The sequence below is a fragment of the Sorex araneus genome, chromosome 9 (genome assembly GCF_027595985.1).
Source record: "Sorex araneus isolate mSorAra2 chromosome 9, mSorAra2.pri, whole genome shotgun sequence".
In the NCBI taxonomy this organism is placed as follows: domain Eukaryota; kingdom Metazoa; phylum Chordata; class Mammalia; order Eulipotyphla; family Soricidae; genus Sorex; species Sorex araneus.
In genome coordinates, this window is record NC_073310.1 from 2913319 (window position 1) to 2934866 (window position 21548).

General features: G+C 54.2%; 1 protein-coding gene across 5 annotated transcripts in view; it reads left to right on the forward strand.

Annotated features, from left to right (window-relative positions):
* The window catches only part of CLIP1 (CAP-Gly domain containing linker protein 1), an 81940-nt gene that overhangs the window by 58507 nt on the left and 1885 nt on the right, over positions 1-21548 (forward strand). For all 5 annotated transcript variants that reach the window (XM_055146736.1, XM_055146732.1, XM_055146735.1 and 2 more), the window contains 7 exons: positions 36-152; positions 2261-2367; positions 4458-4578; positions 8885-8937; positions 16276-16393; positions 16571-16721; positions 17129-17178. In XM_055146736.1, the coding sequence (XP_055002711.1) occupies positions 36-152; positions 2261-2367; positions 4458-4578; positions 8885-8937; positions 16276-16393; positions 16571-16721; positions 17129-17178 (717 nt within the window). The remainder of the gene's footprint in view (positions 1-35; positions 153-2260; positions 2368-4457; positions 4579-8884; positions 8938-16275; positions 16394-16570; positions 16722-17128; positions 17179-21548) is intronic.

A 21548-nucleotide genomic window follows, 5' to 3' on the forward strand; every position in this document is an offset into this window, starting at 1 on the left:
CCCCCGGCGTGGCTCAGCGAGCTTTCTCCCCCCAGGCCGCGCAGACGGCGGAGGACGCCATGCAGATCATGGAGCAGATGACCAAAGAGAAGACGGAGACCCTGGCCTCCCTGGAGGACACCAGGCACACCAACGAAAAGCTCCAGAACGAGGTGAGTGGGTCCGGACGGGTTCCCGTACAGAGCAGCACGTCCGCTTTGTGGACCGCCTGATACTAACTCGGGGGGTTTCTTGTTTTCGGCAAGTGTGGCCTGGTGTATGTGTGCAGGGTGTCGGCGGGCCAGATGGGCGCCCCACCCTGTGATGTCCTACGTCCTTGGTTACATTGAGGATCAGCCCCCTTTTTTTTTTGCTCGGAGGATCATAGGAGATGCTGGGAATCGAACCCGGGTCACCGTGTGCATGGCAAAGGCCCTACCCACTGTGCCATCGTTCCGGCCCTGAGGGTCAGCCTTTTAAAAACGAGTAGAACCCCCCCCCCACGTGCCTTTTCAGAACTGTCCAGTGCCGGGCTCCGGGGGAGAGATGCTGACCGTCCCCCTGGCGGGTCCCTCAGTCTGGCAGTGACCGTTTCTCCACCAGACACGCTACAGTTGCCCTGGGGTGTCATCTTGACTCGTCACTTCTGGGTCTTGGGCAGGTCTGTGGTGCCGGGGACGCGCCCCAAGTTCAGACAGCGGCCAGGCCTCGTCCCCGGAGCAGGGCGCCCTTGATTCTGTCCCAAAGTAACACCTCCGTCCTGCACCTCCTTGGTGCCTCTCCTCCCCCAAACCCGGCCCCTCCTACCTGCCGTTGGAAAGCGTTTGGCTCACCCCTCAGAGGCCCGGGACCCCCAAATAGGGCCGTGGACTTACACACACTCACACCTGCAACCTGTAGTGGTGGGTCAGTCAGATGTGCCGGAACCAGAGCGAGGGAGGGGCCCAGACGTCAGACTGACTGCGAGGAGAAGCCGAGAGCTAAGCCCTCAGAACTTGGTCTCCCCAGATCAGATAAAGCTTTTGCCTTTTACTGGAAATCTCAGGGTCCGGGGACAGCGCCCCGGGCCGCAGCGCCTGCTTCAGCTGTGGGAAGCTGTGGGAAGCTCCCAGCAGTGCTCAGCTCCTCCCAGCAGCTGAGCACTGCTGGGAGGAGCACCCAGGAACTGCCCAGTGTGGCCCACAAAGTGAAAACAAACACAGAAACCTCAGGGCAGGGACCCAGCCGGGACGTCCAGCAAGGCCTTGTGTGTGCCGCCCCCGACAAAGGGAAGGAATCGGCTCCCAATCCCTCCCGAGACAGGCTTGAGCCGGGCGGTCCTGCACTTGCATTATGTCCACTTTGGCGCCTTGTTCGTGGCCAGACATGTCGCGTGTGGGTCTCCCGGGGCTGCCTGGCCTGTTGTGTGAGTCTGAACGGGAGAGCCTCGAGAGGGAGCGACAGCCAGCGGCCCGACTCCGGTGACCAGCCCGGTCCCGGTTGGTCACTGCGGCCCTCAGAGGCCGACCTCGGTGACGATGGGATGGTCTGTCTGCAGGGGCGTTGGTCCAGATGGGGGTTGTGACCAGGGCTGTGTCGGGTGGCCTCGGCCTTGAGAGAAACTGTATCCTGGGGCCAGAGTGCTAGCACAGCGGGGAGGGTGTTTGACGTGCACACGCCGACCTGGGTTCAGTCCCCAGCATCCCATATGGTCCCCCGAGCACCGCCAGGAGTAATTCCTGAGTGCAGAGCCAGGAGTAACCCCAGAGCATTGCTGGTGTGACCCAAAAAGAAAAAAAATAAATAAAAGAAAGAAACCAGGGGCCGGAGCGATAGCATAGCGGACAGGGTGTTTGCCTTGCATGCGGCTGACCCGGGTTCGATCCCCGGCATCCCATATGGTCCCCCAAGCACCGCCAGGAGTATTCCTGAGTGCAAAGCCAGGAGTAACCCCTGAGCATCGCTGGGTGTGACCCAAAAAGCAAAAAAAAAAAAAAAAAAGAAAAGAAAGAAACCATACCCCGAGTCACACAGCTGATACACGCAGAGCTGGGGAGGGCTTGTCTCACTCCTCCTTGTCGATGTCGTGGCCTCTGTGTCCCTTCTTTCCGGTCTTTTAGGCCACCCCCAATCGTGCCCAGGGACGGCTTCCTGCACGGGAGCACTGCAGGACACCCGCCGAGCTGCGTGTCTCCGGCCCTTTGCTGTTAGAACGTGCATCCCCACGGCTGACTCCTGTCCCCTTCCATGCCCCTGGAAAATGGAAGCATTTCACCAAGTTTCTTTTCTCTTGGTCTTTAAGTTGGATACGCTGAAAGAAAACAACTTGAAGAATGTAGAAGAGCTGAACAAATCGAAAGAACTTCTGACTGTAGAGAATCAAAAGATGGAAGAATTCAAGAAAGAAATGTAAGTTCGTCTCCTCTAAGAAAAATTGCTCAATTAAATCACCTCAGTTTGGGCCGGAGCCATAGTACAGCAGGTAGGGCATTCGCCTTGCAGGCGGCTGACCCAGGTTCAATTTCCGGCATCCCATAGGGTCCCCTGAGCACCTCCAGGAGTAATTCCTGAGTGCAGAGCCAGGAGTGACCCCTGAGCTTCCCTGGGTGTGACCCAAAAAAAAAAGCAAACAAACAAAAACTTTCATTTTACTTGAGGAAGCAAAAGTGAAAGCAATGCTGGGTTTTTCGTTTGTTTGTTTGTTTTATTTTGGGGGGACACACCCAGTAGTGCTCAGGGACCATTCCTGGCAGGCTCGGGGGACCGTATGGGGTGCCAGGGATCAAACCCGCGTTTGCAGCCTGTAAGGCAAGCACCCTGCCCGCTGTACTGCCCCTCCAGCTCCCAGGCTGGTTTTTAAAATAATACATGGGGGGGTTCATAAAGGGGAATGAACACTCCCCGGCCCCCACACCTGCGTGGGCGCTGGCCGCCTTCCCCGTGGGAGTTCAGGAGCAGAGCTCCGTGACAAGCAGAGACACGAACGTGGCTGTGGGTGGCCGGGGGCCTTTGTGACTCAAAGGTCCCTCTGGAACTGCGAGTGGAGCGGGACTCTGTACGTAGCTTCCACGGGAGCCCAGGCACTCTCCCCCGAGGCAGCCACCGCCTGCAACCAGGTTTGGCTGGTGAATCGAACCCCGGTCGGCCACGTGCAAGGCAACGCCCTAACCGCTGTGCTGTTGCTCCGGCCCCGGGAGGGAGATTTTTGATCCATAATTAAAATCAATTCTCCCAGCTTCTGAATGACTAATTAGCTCAGGCCTGAGATACCTTCCCCCCCCTCACTAAATAAATCACCCTGAAATATGTCTCATTTAATCATTGAGAGCATTTTGATGTGATCTGACCCCCTAAATCCTCATGTGCAAAGTATGGGGGATGGGATTAACAAATCAAGAAAACGAAAGGTGCCGAACGCCACCATCCCTTAGATACTCCAGGTTAAAAATAGTTGTGTGCAGGCATGACAGATGGATCCAGCCCTCGGTGACTGGATCGGCACGCAGTCAGCGTGACAGCTCGCTCGGGGGTTAGCCAACACAGTCTCACCGTCACCACAGTCTTCTATGGCATAAGCCAGAAATGCAACCACCAGATGAAGTATTTGTAACATCCTTGTACGAACAGTAGTTTGGGGCGTGTGGGGCCAAGAGACACTACAGTGAGTCAGGCACTTGCCTTGCACGCGGCCACCCCGGGCCTGACACCCAGCACAGCTGTGTGTGTCTACGCCACTCCTGCCCCCAAGAGTTTGGGATGTCTACTTTGGAATAACTGATAGTGGGAAACTTTGAATTTATTTACCCTGTTCACATTGGATCTGCAGATATTCGTGTCTTGGCCTTGCAGGGTCTCTCTTTTTATATCATTGTTTTTGATTTTTTTTTGGGGGGGGCCCACACTTGGCTGTGCTCAGGACTTATTTGGCTCTGTACCCAGGGATCACTCCTGGTGGGTTGGGGGACCCTATGGGGTGCCGGGGATCGAACCCGGGTCGGCTGTGTGCAAGGCCAGTGCCGTCCCCGCTGTGCTCTGGCCCAGGCCCCCTGGAGGGGCGTTTCCCGACCCCACCCTGGCACACACCTGCTCGGGAATGAGCAGACCGCCTTCCCTTCAGGCGTCTCGCCTGAGTCAGCCACAGGCTGGCATGGACAGACACTGGCAAATAAGACAGTTTTTTATTTTTGCCAAAAAATAAAAAATTCTCCTTAGGGGTGCAGAACATCCCCATTTTCAGCCCGGAGCCTTCCTGAGCACGGCGCTCCTGGACACGCCAGCCCCCGATGTGGCCCCCCTGGAGCAGTGGGGACGCTCTCGAGGCGGGGCGCGTGAGTGAGGCGTGTCGCTCGCTTAAATAGGCGGCACTCCGTGGGCCGTGAGGCCCGGCAGCCCAGCCCCGCCTGCTGATATGATGGATCCTATCAGGCACGTGACCGCATCGGTTTCCGCTGGCCGGGCTGCCTGTTCCCATGGTAACGCTGGCTGCGCTGTCCTTGCAGAGAGACCCTGAAGCAGGCGGCCGCCCAGAACTCGCAGCAGCTCTCAGCCCTGCAGGAGGAGAACGTGAAACTTGCCGAGGAGCTGGGCCGCAGCAGGGACCAGGTCATGAGCCACCAGAAGGTCAGGGACCAGGCGTGGGGGAGGCGGGGTCCCCGAGGGCGTCAGGGTTACCTGCGTTTTCCGGCGAGGGGGTGGGCCGTTAAAAGAATAAGAGACGTTAAAGCAAGTGGGAAAACCCCCTGTATCGTGGTAGCGTGGGCCCGGGCGGCGTTGCGGTGGTCTCGGCGCCTTCCCCTAGAACTCTGCAGATCACCTGCTCCGGGTGAGGCTGGTCTGCTCTCGCAGCAGCCCTGGCTGTGAGGAAAGAGATCTCCAGCACGTGGATTTGGGCGGGTTGGCAGCGGCCTTCTGAAACGGAACTGGGTGTCCCCGAGACAAAAGTGCACCCCAGACTTCCTAAGTGGGGGCGGGGCCTGGCCGCCGGCCCCCCGAGAGGCAGCGGTAGGGGAACCCCACTCACTGGCTTCTGCCTTTCGGTCAGCTCCTGGCGAGTTTCCCAGACTCCGAACAGGGGGCTGAGGAGGGACTGTCCCCCCCTGTTCGGTTGTCATCTGTGCGACCAAAGTGCCACACTGTGGTCACTTCTTTCTTTCTTTTTTTTTTTCTTTTCTCATTTTGAGTCACACCCGGCGATGCACAGGAGTCACTCCTGGCTCTGCGCTCAGGAGTTACCCTCTGACGGTGCTCGGGGGACCCTATGGGATGCTGGGAATCAAACCCGGGTCGGCTGCGTGCAAGGCAATTGCCCTACCCGCTGTGCTATCGCTCCAGCCCCTGTGGTCACTTCTGACCGCAGAGAAGCAGCTCAGAATGTGCTTCAGAGACAGCCTTGCTGTGTGGTCCCTGGTTCTCGAGTGGAACTGGAGGGAGGCGTGTACTCCGAGTGACCCCTGAGGAGCTACTGGGCGGAGTGACCACATGGGACTCGGGGGACGTGGGGTGACCTGGCGAGGTCACTGAGCAGCCGACCGCTCCCAGGCTGCTCGGGGGAGCAGGGAGCCCGGCCAGCAGACCCCCCAGTTAGCTCGCCCGGAGCCCGGGCCGGGACAGGAAGAGAAGCCACGTGTGTTGACATACACAGCGTCTCGGCACTCCCTGATGGGCGTGAGAAGGCGAGCCGTGCCCCCTAACCTCACAGTGGCTGCTGACGGCCCCAGGCTGCTGTGGGTTGTGCCTGCCAGGAGAGATCCCTGAGCACAGAGCAAGGGCTGAGCCCCTCACACCACCGGGTGTGGCCCCCAAGCACCAAAATTGACTACCCACAAAGATTATAGATAAACATGTATACATACACAGACATGTACATACACTTGTATACTTCAAAAGAGTGGGGGAATATCTACCGCTTAAAATATCTGAGAATTGGGGCCGGAGTGATACCACAGCGGGGATGGTGTTTGCCTTGCATGCAGCTGACCTGGGTTCGATTCCCGGCATCCCATATGGTCCCCCAAGCAACTGCCAGGAGTAATTCTTGAGTGCAGAGCCAGGAGTAACCTCTGTGCATCGCTGGGTGTGACCTAAAAAAAATTAAAAAAAAAAAAAAGAGAGAAAAAATGTAAAATATCCGAGAATGGGGCCGGAGCCATAATACAGCAGGGGAGGGCGTTTGCCTTGTACACGGCTGACTCAGGTTCGATCCCCGGCATCCCATATGGTTCCTGAAGCACCGCCGAGAGTAATTCCTGAGCACAGAGCCAGGAGCCACTCCTGAGAGCATTGCCAGGTGTGACCCAAAATGCTCCCCCCAAAAAAAATAATTAATTAATTAATTAATTAAAATAACAGAGAAGCCTAAAAAGAAGGACACTGAGGAGGAAGGGCTGGGCTCACCTGGCGCCCGTGAGAGCCAGGGGCCGGGCAGGAGCTGCCAGAACCCCGTCCCCGTGCACTCAGGGCACGAGAGGTGATGCTTAGGGAGTGGAAGGCCCCACGGATGAGGACACAGCCCTCCAGTAAGCTTGAGAAGCCAGCCCCTTCCCCGCCCTTACTCTGCTGCTCTCCCAGAACCTGGGCTTCAGGCTCCTGTGAAATTAGCGAATTTGGGGCTGGAGCCATAGCACAGCAGGGAGGGTGTTTGCCTTGCACGTGGCCGACCCGGGTTCGATTCCCAGCATCTCATATGGTCCCTGAGCACCGCCAGGAGTGATTCCTGAGTGCAGAGCCAGGAGTAACCCCTGAGCATCGCCGAGTGTGACCCAAAAAGCAAAAAAAAAAAAAAAAAAAAAAATAGAAGTAAATCTTCTTTGCCAGAGTCGAGCTGGAACACCACTTTGGAGGGCCTCTTCCCCGCCAAAAAGGTCCAGTTGCAAATGGAAACGCCCGCCAGCCTGGCTGTCCCGGCCCTTTGCATATGCTCTGGGCGCAGAGCCGGGGGGAGTCTGGTCCCCCTGGGCCGCCTTCCTGCTTCATGCGCCTGTCAAGGGGAGACAGCTCAGCTTCCGCCTCCTGAGCACCGTGCGGGAGGGAGAGGGCCAGCTGGGTGGGGTCCGAGGGGGGCTCGCGCCTTTGCTCCAGACTCCTGTGCCCGCACCTTCCATCCATCCCACGCACAGGCGTCAGCCTCGGGGCCTCCTTGACATCCTGCACTGAGCCCAGCCGCCCCCCTCAGGCTCCGCCTGCTGACCCCGCAGTGGCCTCCCCTGCTGTCCCCTAGCCACAGCCCTGGGCGCTGAGGTCGCCCGCCGAAGGCTGGTCGTGGCAGGCGCTGGCCAGCCAGGAGTAGGTCCTAGCGTGATCAGGTCCCAACACAGAACAGGTGAGACGAGGCGCCCAGTGCCCCCTCGTAGGCTCGTGCCCGTCCCTGGCCCCAAGGGGCAGCAGAGCTTGGCACCTGGAACAGAGCCACGCCCCGTCTCTGTCATAGAGAAGCTGAAGTGACCGCAGGACTGGGCAGAGCAGAGCCCGGGCACCCAGAAGGGCCGCAGCCAGGCCGAGCTATGTCCCTCCGGGGTCTGCGCTGACCCCACCCGACATGTTCTTGGCAAAACGAGGGTCCGGCCACACTTCCCTGGATGCCAGACAAGAAGGCGCTTCTCTGACCTGTGCCTGCCTGGGCCTGAGGTGACTGTCCGCACTGACCCGTGACCCTGGCCGCCTGTCCAGTAGGCTTGCTCCCCGGACGCCAGTTCAGAAAGGGGGCGCTCTTCCACTTGGGGAGACGTTGACTGTCCCCGGCCTGGCATGGGTCTGGCAGGGAAGGGGATACACCGTCTGCGGGTGTCTGAGCAGCTCCATGCCCTCGGTCTGTGTGCTGACCGGCTGGCCGGCCGGCCACGCGTGCCCTGAGCCATTCCCTGAAGGGCCGCCGGGCCCCTCTGCACTGCCTGGGCCGAGCCTCTGCCTCGCTTCCCTACCAGAACCCGGCAAAGCCAGGCGGGGAGGGTGCTTGCCTGGCACACAGCCGGCCCAGGTCCCGTCCCTGGCCCCCATACTGTCCTGAGTCCAGCCAGGAGTGATCCCTGAGCACAGAGTCAGAGGAAGCCCTGAGCACTGCCGGGAGTGGCCGCCCAAGCCCAAAACAATAAGGATCCAGCAGTGTCCTGGGTACTGCACCGGGTACCCCTTGCACTGGGTACCCCCGCCCGGGCCCAGCTAGGAGCCTGGGTCTCAGGTGACATCAGCCGAGGTCACAGGCCGATGCGTGCGCAGACAGTGCTGAGTGGGCCAGTGGGTGCAGGCGAAGGGGGGCCAGAGGCCCGTCCACTGTGTCCCAGGACGCGAGAGCGAGTCTCCCTTCTGTCACTGCACTGTGCACTTCGGCAGCTGGGAACACTTTGAACCCCCTTTCTCTGTGGGCAGGAAGTGTGGGGGTGGAGGGGCTGCAGCGGGGCCCTGGTCACTAAGCGTGCTTGTCCTGGCGCTCGCCCAGCTGTGCTGCCCAGGACAGACGTGCTGCCAGGGCTGTGCGTTCTCACTCTCATGCTCCCTCTCTCTCTCTCTTTCTCTCTGTCTCTCTCTCTCTCGCTCGCTCTCTCTCTCTCGCTCTCACTTTCACTCTTGCTCTTGTTTTCTCTCGCTTTCTCACTCTCTCTCTCTCTCTCTCTCTTGCTTGCTCTTGCTCGCTCTCTCTCACTCTCTCTTGCTCTCTCGCTCGCTCTCTCGCTCTCTCCCATCTCCTCTCCTTCCCCATCCCCTTCCATCCCACCTGGGCATGTGACACTTGATAGTTTTAATCCACTCCAGGAAGGGGCTCGCCTGGGTCCAGTGCCCTGAGGAGTTCCCGCACACCCTCACTTCCTGCCTGTGGCTCTGGAGGACGCATGTGGGCTTTAGTGACCTTTGCGTGTGGGCTGCGGAAGTGGGCCTTGCGTGGGCTTGTTATGAGCTGAACGTCTCCATGTTTTTGTTTTTGTTTTTTTTCCAGCTGGAAGAAGAGAGATCTGTGCTCAATAATCAGTTGTTAGAAATGAAAAAGAGGTAGGTCTTTTTGTGTTTAGTGTGTGTGAGTGTGTGTGTGCGCGCGTGCGTGTGTGTTTAGGAAGGAAAACATTAGCATGTGTGCGATGACTTGTAGGAAGCAAATATATTCAGAAAACTAAACTCTGAACGTTTGGTTCGTTGACAAGCTATGTAAACACTGGCAACGTTTAGATCTGTGTTTCAGTGTGGGGTACCTGGGATTGAATCCCGAACCCAGGGTCTGCCCCCGAGCTGCTGCTCCAGCCAAGACTGGTTTGACGTTAAAGTTAAACTCGGTTGCTTAGGGATTGTTTGCCATAAGACACAAAGCTCGGAGGCCAGGGCTTCCTTCTCCCTTTTCCTTTTTAAGTTAAGAAACACTCAAATTTGGGGCCGGAGCGATAGTACAGTGCAGGGGCAAGTGTGTGCCTCGCACGCGGCCGGCCCGGGTTCCATCCCGGCACCCTGTATGGTCCCTGAGCATCGCCGGGAGTGACCCCTGAGTGCAGAGCCAGGAGCAAGCCTGGAGCATCCCAGGAGTTGGCCCTGAAAAAAAAAGAACAAACTCAGCCTCAGATTCACTCCTTTAAAGTTCTCCACCCCCACCCCCGGGACCTGAGCTGCAGAGACAGCCTTCGCCCCTTCGCCCCGGCTGGCTTTGCTGAGGCGACCCCCGGACATGTGTTTTACACAAACGGGCTTTACTTATTGGGAAAGAACCTCTGGTATGCAGCAGTGTGGAGCATGTGAGAAACCCAGGAGTTTGCTCCTGTCGCCTTGGGGTCAGGGAACATGCACTGTGGGGGTGTAAGTACCAACAACCCCCCCCAACCCCCGTGGTTTGATATCTCGCATTGCGATCTACAAACTAATCTGATCTTGAAACAGCCCCTGTGCTAAAACACTGCCAAGCAAAGCCTTGGGGCGGTTGCTCTGGAAGAGCAGAGGGGAGGAGAGGAGAGCCAGCACAGCGGGTGTCTAAAACAGAAATAAAAATCTTCAACATGTGGGGCAGAACCCATCACACAACGGGGAGGGCGCTGGCCTTGCCTGAGGCTGACCTGGGCTCAGTCCGCGGCATCCCGTATTTTCCCTGGGCACTAGTAGGAGAAATTCCTGAGTGCAGAGCCAGGAGTACACCCTGAGCACAGCCAGGTGCGACCCAAAAACATAAACAAAAAACATTTAAAAAAATCAAACATTATTTAGCAATACAGACTTTTGAACCCAGTGACCTCAGTGGAATCGTGCAGTGTTACTTCAGTAAGAAGACGGTACGACCAACAAAAAAAGTGACGACCAAAAATTCTGCATCGACCAAATCTGGAAGGGGAAGAAAATAACCACTTTTTCATACACGATTTTTTTTTCTTTTTATTTATTTATTTTTTTATAAATGACGTGCTAGGGGCTGGAATGATAGTGCAACGGCTAGGGCATTTGCAGATTCGATTCCCAGCAACCCATACGGTCCCCCATGCACCACCAGGAGTAATTCCTGAGTGCAGAGCCAGGAGTTACCCCTGAGCATCGCTGGGTGTGACCCAAAAAGCCAAAAATAAAATAAAATTAAAAATAAGTGACATGCTAGTGTTATTTTCATTAAAAACTACGTATTCCCTTACATGTAAAAAGACTGTCATGTGGGGCCGAGTGATATCACAGCAGGAGGGCTCTTGCTTTGCGTTGTGTCCGACCTGGGTTTGATCCCCGCACTCTGTATGATCCCTGGAGCACCGCCAGGAGTGCTCTCTGAGCACTCAGCCAGGAGTAAGCCCTGCACACCGCCTAGTGTGCCCCAAAACAAAAACACCATCTTGTTATATATATATATGTTTTCTGCATTTAGAGTTACGACTAAGGAGAACAAAAATTTTATTCTCCAGAATATCAGAATAGAAAACCAGAATATCAGGAGGAAAAGACATAGTTCCACAGGATGGAAAAAGTTTGAACTGAGGCGGAGCAAATAAGCCCAGGACTTGAACTTCCTGCAGAAATTCAAAACAAAAGTCAGAATGAAAAAGACAAATAGGGGGCCTGCGGGCTAGCACAGCGGGCTGGGCACTTGCCTTGGTTGAGGCCAACCCGGGGTCGATTCCCGGCACCCCATGGGTCCCCCCCCACGCACCGCCAGGAGGAAGCCCCTCGCATCAGCAGGTGTGGCCCCAAAACAAAACAAAGAGGCAAATGGGCCTTTTTAAAATTAGTTTTCTTCCATGAAGGAAAAACACAACTACTTGGAATAAGCGAAAGCGCATCTGAGCCTTGCCCTGAAGTGTGGGGGGGCGGGGAGCACCGACCTGTGGGAGGCAGTTCCCTCCCCCCGCCCAGCCCCCGGCAAGGAGCCGGGAGTGTCCCCCAGGCCGGCCCACTGCCAGGCCACCGAGTAAGCCGGACGAAACGAGGAAAGAAACGACTTTCCCACGGAATCCACTGTGCTGTGATTCCCTGTGACACACGCACCCCCCCCTCTGAGTCGGCGACTTTTGGGGGCTGCTGCGTGTCCACAGTGGCCGCCCTCCATGGGCTCGTCCTCACAGCCCCCAGCGCTGGTCCCAAATGGCCGTTTCATCTCTGGGGCGATTTGCAGGAGACAGCTCCCAAGTTGGGGCCACACAGACACCAGAGTCCTCCCCCCACCGCCTGCTCCCCGCAGCGCAGAGCCCCCCAGAATCAAGGCCGGCGCCCCTGGCTCAGGGGGGCAGCAGTCCGTCAGAATGGGGAGCAGTGTTTCATTTTGGTTCTGTTTTTTAAGGCACTTTGCTTGGCACTGTGACTGTCAACAGGGATTAAAGCACCAAGTTAGGGCTGGAGTGATAGCACAGCGGGCGACCCGGGTTCGATTCCCAGCACACGGCTGACCCAGGTTCGATTCCCAGCATCCCACAGCGTCCCCCCGAGCACCGCCAGGAGTAATTCCTGAGTGCAGAGCCAGGAGGAAACCCTGTGCATAACCGAGTGTGACCCCAAAAGCAAAAAAATAAATAAAAATTTTTAAAAATTAATAAAGTACCAATTTAGCTGCTTGTCCTTTTCCCTCTGCCATCTCATCGCCTCTGCTCCCCCGAGGTCCTGGGAAGGTGTATGCAGCCGTCCGTGGAAAGTCACTCTTTCAGGGGCTGGGGGCCCTAGAACTGGTACAATCTTGTCCTTTACACAACGGAGCTGGGTTCAATCCCAGGCACCCCGGGTGGTGCCCTGAGCCCAGAGCCCGGGCAAACCCCGAGCGTGGCCAGGGTTGCCCCACTGCTACCCCCAAAGGAAAGAAACTTTCAGTGAATCTAAGGAACAAATGATGACTTTTTTTCTGGGAGTAAAAAAATTTCAAAACCTGGTCTCAAATATTGAACTGTTGGGGGCTGGAACGATAGCACAGCGGGTAGGACGTTTGCCTTGCACACGGCTGACCCGGGTTCAATTCCCAGCATCCCATATGGTCCCCTGAGCACCGCCAGGAGTGATTCCTGAGTGCAGAGTCAGGAGTGACCCCTGTGCATTGCTGGGTGTGACCCAAAAAGCAAAATATATATATATATATATATATTGAACTGTTTCTCCTTGTTAATGAAACATCAGGGTAAGTTGTGTCTGATTCAGAAACCTGAAGACAACTCCAGTGTAGCTAGTCCCAGAATCTGGTCACCGGGTAGGGTCTGCAAAGGGTTCCGACGTAGGTCTGAGTGTGATGGTAGATAAAGAAGGAGTTTGCTCTGCTCTCAGGTTAAAAGCCGAGGAAGGGTCTAGGTCCACTTTCTCTGGGCTCGTGCAGAAACCGCCCTCTGCCCACGGGGGCTTCGGTGCGTTGCAGTCCTGGCGGCGTCGGCTCTCTCTGTGGTGGGCTCCCACGAGGAGGCGCAGAACTGCTGCCTCTTGGGCGAGGAAGTCGGCTTACACCCACCCAGCCCCTGGGTTTGCTGCGGGTTTTCCCCAGCCTGTTGTTATCTCCAGCTTAGCTGCACGCAATGTATGCCAAAGGCGTCTCTGAACTTGGCGAACTCAGCGTTTCTCTCGGGAGCTGGGCTCCCATTAGGCTTTCAGACGAGGTTCACAACAGGGCCAGCCCTGCCCTGCTCTGGCCACTGCGAAAGCCCAGAGTGGAGGGGGGTCCTGCTCAGCGTCCCCCACTTCCCTCTGGGGCCAAGGACAGGTACCAGAGCCAGGATCTCAGGAGGGGGCTTTGGGGTCAGGAATTCTGTCGGGGCGGGACGGAGTCGCCGCGGTCCCGCTCACTGTGGGTGCTGATGTCTGGCTGTCTCCGCGCTCACTCTGCCCGCGCTCACCTCACCCTCTCTTTTCCCTCCTCCTCCTGCTTCCTTTGCTCTATCTGTGTGTCTTTGATGGTAAGACTAAAGAAAGTCTATCCACGTTATAATAAATAAATTTCATATATTTTTTAGTAAACCAAGTTGTTGTATATATATTTTTTGGCTGCCTTCGTCCCTCTGTGTCTTGCTTTTGTTTCGTAAAATACTCTCAACAACACACACAACACACATTCACACACACGCACACACACACACACACACATACACACCCTTTTATATCAATCCACAGCAAAGAACTTCAGTGCAAATTTAGTTCTCCTGATTGTATTTGTATTTCTCTTCCTGTTTCTAATATTTGGTTCTTGTTCTTTGCGTTTTTAAAGCCTGCCCAGTAACACTTTAAGGTATTTGCATCATGACTGAGATCTATCTCTTAAGTAAGTCGTAAGGAAAGAATCTGGGTAGCGTGATCCCTTCAGGCCCTCCTCCCTCCGCCATTGCTCGTGACGCCAGGCCTCAAGCACGTGCCTATGAAGGGGCCCACGTATTTGTGACTCGGGCATCGGTCAAGAGGCCCGATGTCCTCTAGCCCCTTGTGGCTTGCACAGTAGAAGTCAGAGCTGAGAACCGGCCAGTGAGGACTGGTCACCAGGAGCAGCTGCCGGGGTCTGCTTGGCCATGTCCACGTAGGGATCGTCACACAGCCCTGTCCTCCCCATGCCTCCCTGGGCAGCCGGCTGGCAGGGGCATGGTGCAGCTTTCCCTGTGTCCCTCCTCCTCCCTCATCTCCCCGGCCTGAGAGCTCGTGGCTCAGGCCAGTTAGACAGTTCCTGACCAAAGAATCAGAATCTGGGGCCCGAGCGACAGGCCAGCAGGGAGGGCGTTTGCCTTGCACACGGCAGCTTGGGTCGATCCCCGTCATCCCTTATGGTCCCCTGAGCACCACCAGGAGTCATTCCTGAGTGCAGAGCCAGGAGGAACCCCTGAGACCCCTGAGATCGCCAGGTGTGACCCCAAAGGCCCCTCCCAAACAAACTGGAATCTGCTTAACACCCTTAAACCCCATCCCCTTGAATAAACACTTAAAATCAGATTTTCTAAGTGTGTGTTAGATCTAGAGCAAAGAACTCTTCAAATAATCTTACAAGGGGATCAGTTACCAACTAAGTTTGTTTTGCTTTGCTTTGGGGACACAGTGCTCTGCAGGTACTCCCAGCATAGAGGCCGTGCAGTGCTGGGGACCAACCCGTTCTCCTGCCTGTGAAGCGGAGACCCCAGCTCCCTTAGCACCGCCCCCGGCCCAGCCCCCAAACACGTGCCTTAGGAATTTAAGGAAAGATTCCTGGCCCACAGGGTAACATCAGATTTCCTTTCCACTAAAACCCTCTTATTTCCACCCAAACAAGATCCTATTTCCTAGCGAGGTGTTACTCGTGTAATAGCTTAACAGCACTGAAGTCCACCCTTTCTGCTGTATGTCCAGCCCTTGGGTGTTGAATTCAAGAGATCTCTGTAAGTCTCAGATTCCTTTCTTACTACTTAATGACCCGGGGTGTAAGTGTGAGCCACACACGGGGATAAATACACACTTCTCTTTTCATCTCTGTGAGAATTGCAGTTTGCCGTAAACCCATGAGAATTCTGTAATGTGTGTGCGGATATCTTGGGTCTCACTAACCAGACATACATTCCGCCATTTCTAACATGGGCCTCTGTCTCCCTCGGAACATGCTCCTCGTTCACCCACTCACCCGGGGGCCAGGGGAGACTCGGCTTGTTGCTGTAAGTTACGCCTCGTGCACTGGAGTCACCTGCCCGCATCACTGGTGCTGTGGCCCAGGGCATGTGATTTAAACATGCATGACCCAGTGCTGCAAGGTAGCATGGAGGGAGTTCCCATTGGCCCTCCGGCTTCCCCCATGGCTGCACATTCCCTCCCGTCCCCAAGGCACACAGATTTGACCAAGGATGACATGAACACCCACAGCTGTCCCGGACCCCAGACTTTAATGAGATTCCCCCACTTCACACACACCTCTGTCTCTCTCCAGAGACGCATCCCAGGAGCCATGCCGCTGTCCCCCTCGCGTCCTTTCCAGGCCGTGGCATTGCCCAGTCTCGCCTGGCCGTCCCTGCCCTGTGCCCCCGCACACAAGTCATTTTGTGGTGTAAATGCTCACACACACGTACAGCCACACACGCACCCGTTGGGTTGTATCTATTGTGTCTTCGCTCCTTCCCTGTCTTGCCGCCTCTCCCCCCAGGCCAGGTGGTCCTCCTCCTCCTCCTCCTCTGAAAGCCAGCCCGGAGGCGAGTCTGGCCGAGGACATGAGACCGCACGCCCCGTGTGCTCCCTGGCGTGTGCTCCCTGGCGGGCCCGCTGCCCCAGCTCTCATCCTCCACCGGAAACCCATGTTCATCTTTCTGTTCTGGCCTTTTGCGAATTGCCTTTTTGTTTTAAGAGCAACTCACTGTCCTCCCCCGAGTCGATGAAAATCATTCTTCCGTTTGATCAGCAGTGACAATCTTTGCCCCTATTCTGGCTCATAAAGGTCTCAAAAACGCATTCTCCGAACTTGCTGAAATTAGTGAGAACCAATGGATACTCCCAGCATAAAGCCGCTCTGCATGACATTCGTATAATTGCTTTGCATGTGTGTGTGTTTTAATTGTTGTTATTGCTTGGTAATAATTTATTCAAGAAATAGCACTTCAACCTGGGATTAGGTGTTTAAGAGAATTCTTTTTTTGGGGCGGTGGGGTGGGGGGGTGCAACAAGTCCTTTTTTCTTTTTTCTTTGTGTTCTCCATCTCCCAAAGTTATTAACTTGTTTCTTTAAATTCAAATGGACACAATGATATGCAGGTTCTGGCATGTACACGTAGGCAAACTTTTTCTCCCTCACAGTAAGTAAAATTTCACTAAAATTTTCCAAGCATAATAGCGTGGGCCCCTCCCCTGCAATTGTCCTGGGAGCCTTCCTCCGCTTAACTTTAGCTGAAGTTCATTGAGCATCTGTTCTAGGGCAGCTGTGCACTGACCTCTCTCTGGGTTGATTTCTGGCATTTTGAACTCTTTGGTCTTTTAGAGAATCCGAGTTAATAAGAGACTCCGATGAAGAGAAAGCTTCCCTGCAGAAATCCATCAGTATTACCAGTGCCTTGCTCACGGAGAAGGACGCAGAGCTGGAGAAGCTAAGGAATGAGGTAGAGTCCCGGACCTGCCCCCAGCGCCCGGTCCCGCCCACTTGGGTCAGAGCCACGCCCACACGGGCTCTAGCCACGCCCACCAGTGCTTGAACCACTCCCATCTCAGCCTGGGCCATGCCCACATGGGGTCCCAGCCACGCCCACCCGGGCCTGAGCCACGCCCCTGTGTTGCAGGTCTCCGTGCTCAGGGGAGAAAACGCCTCTGCCAAGTCCTTGCATTCAGTTGTTCAGTCTCTGGAGTCTGACAAGGTGAAGCTCGAGCTCAAGGTCAAAAACTTGGAGCTTCAGCTCAAAGAGAACAAAAGGCAGCTCCAGAGCTCAGCAGGTAAAATGCTACCACTGAAGGGTGCCTACTCTCCGCCCGCACCCCCGGGGACACCACCCACCCTGTCCCCGGGGTCTCCCCCTTCCCCCCCCACCCCGCGTGGCCGGCCGCACAGGAGGGTGGGCATGGGCATCTACCTGGAGAATGGGCTCGCGGTGGCGTCCCTGGGTCCACAAGCACTGGCGCCAAAATATAAGACCGAAATAAGGCAAAAAAACACTTGGGGAGGGGTTGGTTTGGTTTTGGGGTCACACCCGGCTGTGCTGAGGGTTTACTGCTGGCTCCCCTGGCGGTAGTCGGGCCCACTCAAGGTACCAGAGATCTAACCCCCTACCTGCTGAACTGTTGCTACCCCAAAAAGGCACATTTTCAAAGATCTACACTCACTCTTTGTTTTTAATTAAAAGGTAATTCTGATTCCCAAGCAGACGAGGATGAAAGGGCCCAGGAAAATCAGGTAATATTTCTTTGCTGTGTTGCTTTCTTATTATGTTTTATTTTGGTTGTTAGTTTGGGGACCACATCCCGTGATGCTCAGGGCTTACCCCTGGCTCTGCACTCAGGAATCTCTCCTGGTCAGGTATGGAGAACTGTAGGATAACATGGGGTTTGTCCTTTCAGCTTGTCCTTTCAGCCTTGCCACAGGGAATTCAATTTACCTTAAAGCAATGGCCTTTCTGTATGGACACAGGAAGACAGTAAATATTATGCTTTGTAACTTGGGAGCTGATTGACTCCAATAATATTTACTCCGGGGCATCTTCTTTCTCGACTCAGTTGCCCTTAGTTCCTATCACCCCAAAAGCAGGGTCCCGACGAGGGACGGAATGGACCCAGGGCAAGCTGTGAGCTACCCTGGCATGAAATGGGCCAGGCCAAAGCACCACAATACTCAACTGTAAGTTGAGGGCATGGTCATAGACAAATGCTCTCATGATCCAAAAGTAACGATGAGACTAGGACCCTGCTGGGGTTAGGAAGACTAACCTGGTCTGAGGACTGTGGTCTGGAATATATAGTGAATGTCCTCAGGAAGAACCAAACTTTAAGTTTGATATGTCTCAATGTCTGTGCTCATACAGAATGACATTGCTAGGAACATTAGAAGTAGATTTACTGGGGCCGGAGCGATAGCACAGCGGGTAGGGCGTTTGCCTTGCACGCGGCCGACCCGGGTTCGATCCCCGGCATCCCATATGGTCCCCCAAGCACTGCCAGGAGTAATTCCTGAGTGCAAAGCCAGGAGTAACCCCTGAGCATTGCTGGGTGTGACCCAAAAAGCAAAAAAAAAAAAAAAAAGAAGAAGTAGATTTACTACAACTAATATAAGTGGATTACTAGGTAAGGAAAGAAGAAAGTGACACACCCCGGATGGGATCCCACCCTTAAGCGAATCTCCTAGTAATCTGGAGTAATCCCTTTAGATGAGATTTTGTTAATCTCCTGGAGGAGTGGTCTTACCCCTCTTTGTTGATTTGTTCAACCCACCTTTGTGTCACCGCCCTATGTGATTGCTGTGTAAACTAATACTGTAAGAGAAGTAGGGGAGAAGACACAGAAGTGGGGAGAAGACACAGAAGCAGAGCACAGAGCGAAAGAGAATCATTAGAGCCAGAAGCAGAGGAAAGAAAGAGCACAAAGCGAATGAGAATCAGAGTCAGAGTCAGAGTCAGAAGTGAGAGCGAGTGGGGCTCCAGAGAGAGAAGCAGAAGGGCTCCGGAGAGAGAGGAGAGAGAGATCGGAAGAAGAGAGATCGGAAGAGATCAGAGTAGAGACGATAGAGAAAGAGTCAGAGATAGAGAGACAGACAGAAGAGAGCACAGCAACACACACAGAAGGAGAAAGAGAGAGAGAGAGAGAGAGAGAGAGAGAAAGAGAGAGAGCCATCCCGAGAGCTCGCGAACAACACAACTCACACATCGCACCCCCTTCCGTGCCATTTTTTTTTTTTAATAGGGAACCATATGTGGTGCCAGGGATGTAACCCCATCAGCTGGGTACAAAGCGAATTCCTACACTATTACTCTGGCCCTTGCTGGGGTTTGTTGTTGCTGTTTCATAAGGTTGCTTACATTATTAATTGATTACATTCAACATATCAACACCAATCTCACCACCAGTACACCTTCCCACCTTCCTTATTTCAAATTTTCCCACCACCATTCAAACCTGCCTGCCAGGGGCAGATGCTAAATAATTTTTTTTTTTTTTTTTTTGCCTTTTGGGTCACACCCGGCAATGCACAGGGGTCATTCCTGGTTCATGCACTCAGGAATTACCCCTGGCGGTGCTCAGGGGACCATATGGGATGCTAGGAATCGAACCCGGGTCGGCCGCGTGCAAGGCAAACGCCCTACCCACTGTGCTGTCGCTCCAGCCCAATAATTTATTTTCTATGTCTTATTATGAATATCATGAGAGGTCTTCTGGAATTCTAAAATTGTAAATGGTTGAGGTCCAGAGACATCTCTGTAGGGAGCTAATCCATTTTGAAATTCATTTGGGAGTCTCTGGATCAAGGCTGTTGGTACGCTGAGATGGTGGCCGGAGGCAGATTGTGGGCGTGACAGCCAGGACCCCAAATGGGTGGGGGAGACGGGTGGCCTTTGTTTTTCAATGATGCTTTACCTCTTGACTAAGTAATACATTCAACGTTTAAAACAGTCATTATAGTAAGTATATGTATGTTATATAATCTCCCTCTGAATGTCCCTCTCCAATACAAGTAATCAGTTATTTCATCATTTTTTATTTTTCCAAAAATTAAGTATATGTATATGTTTTTAAGTATATGTAAGTCAAGCCTAAATGTTCGGTTTTTGTTTTCTGGTTTTTGTTTTTTTGCTTTTTGGGTCACACCCGGCGATGCACAGGCATTACTCCTGGCTTTGCCCTCAGGAATTACTCCTGGCGGTACTCAGGGGACATAAGGGATGCTGGAAATCGAACCCGGGTCGGCTGCGTTCAAGGCAAACACCCTACCCACTGTGCTATCTCTCCAGCCCCTAAATGTTTTCTTTTTTATGTATATATTTTCAGTTTACGTGAAATGGTCTGAGCTTAGCTCTCTTATAGTTGCTTACTATTCTATTATATGGATTGCTGTAATTTCATCAAATTTGAAATTCATCATCATCATCATCATCACCCAGTTGATCATCGATTTTCTCGAGCAGTCTCAGTAACATCTCCATTTGTCCTAGCCCTGAGATTTTAGAAGGATGAGTAAAGCCTCTCTTTACTCATCCTTCCCAACGGTGCCGCATTGGACGCTCTTTCAGGGTCAGGGGAATGAGACTCATCATTGTTACTGGTTTTGGCATATGAATATGCTACAGGGAGCTTGCCAGGCTCTCCCATGTTGGCAGGAAACTCTTGGTTGTTTGCCAGGTTCTCCAAGAGGGAGAATTAGGCTATAAGACGTGCTTCCGGGAGCTTGGTTTTATACTCTCCGCGTGTTGGCTGTTGATGGGATTACACAGCACCAGGGGCAGTTTCTGGGTATGACCGCCTAGCTACTGGAAAATGGGGGATCTGGGCATAAGAGGCCTAGTCCCGATCAGAGCAGACTTGGAGATCTCAGCCTTAATTAATTTGGAATTCACTAATTTGAAATTAATCTAGGATAAATCCCTAGAAACAGAATTGCTCCACCTAAAATTTCCTTTATATTTTGGCTCCTTGACTTCATTTCTCCCATGCGGAGTGGAAGGGTCACCTCATTTTCTGGTCCCAGACACCCAGCGGCTCCTGGGACTCTAGCTCTGCCTGGTGGGGGCGGCGAGCCCTGAGCCGCCCGGGGCTTCTCTCTGTTCCGGCCCAAGGAGCACCCGCTCACGTTTTTTCTCTCCTTTAAGCACCCGCTAACCTTGTTTTTTCTCTCCTTTAAACACCCGCTAACCTTGTTTTCTCTCTCCTTTGCCTCCGCTTCCGCTTGCGTTTCCTGCCGCCGCCAACACTTTCCTCCTAATCAGCAAATGGTTTGTTGTTTTCCTCATTTGTGAGTGTGTGTGCACGTGTGAGCATGTGTGTGTCCGTGTGTCAGCATGTCTGGCTTTCCCCCCTATATTTGTACCCTTGCTCCGGCTTTTCCCTCTTCCTGAACGGCAGCTCCCCACAGGACAGTGTCTCGGAGGGAAGTGAGACTCGTTTCTTGGCTCCCGTGTGGGAGGGCCAGGGCATTCTCAGAGACTGGTCGGCACAACTTTCCCTGTGGGAGAAAAGGAATCGTCTGTTTTTCTGGTTTTCTTTATGCTTTCTTTGGGGGCCACACCTGGCGATACTCCGGGGTTGCTCCTGGCTCTGCACTCAGAAATCACTCCTGGCTGCTCTCCAGTGGCCCATATGGGATGCTGGGGATCGAACCTGGGTTGGCTGCGTGCAAGGCAAATGCCCTACCCGCTGTGCTGTCACTCAGACTGAAAATGCCAGGGTTTTGTGTTTTTTTTTTTTTTGGGTCACACAGGGCAATGCTCAGGGGTTACTCCCGACTCTACACTCAGGAATCACTCCTGGCCGTGCTCAGGGGACTATATGGGATGCTGGGAATCCAACCTGGGTCGGCTGTGTGCAAGGCAAACGCCCTACCCGCTGTGCTATTGCTCCAGCCCCCTGAACATGCCCGTTTTTAAGTGAAACGTGAATGTCTGTGCCTACAATCATGCTTACTTTTGTAAAGTGGGATTTTTTTTCCCTCATGGATTTTAGAGAAGTGTCTTTGCAGGAGAGGGAAAACCCCTCTTGGCTCCCTGCTCTGCAAGGAACCGCTGGGGGCCCCGCATCTCCTCCTGCGGGCTTCCACGGGGCACCTGGGAGCTTCTGCTCAGG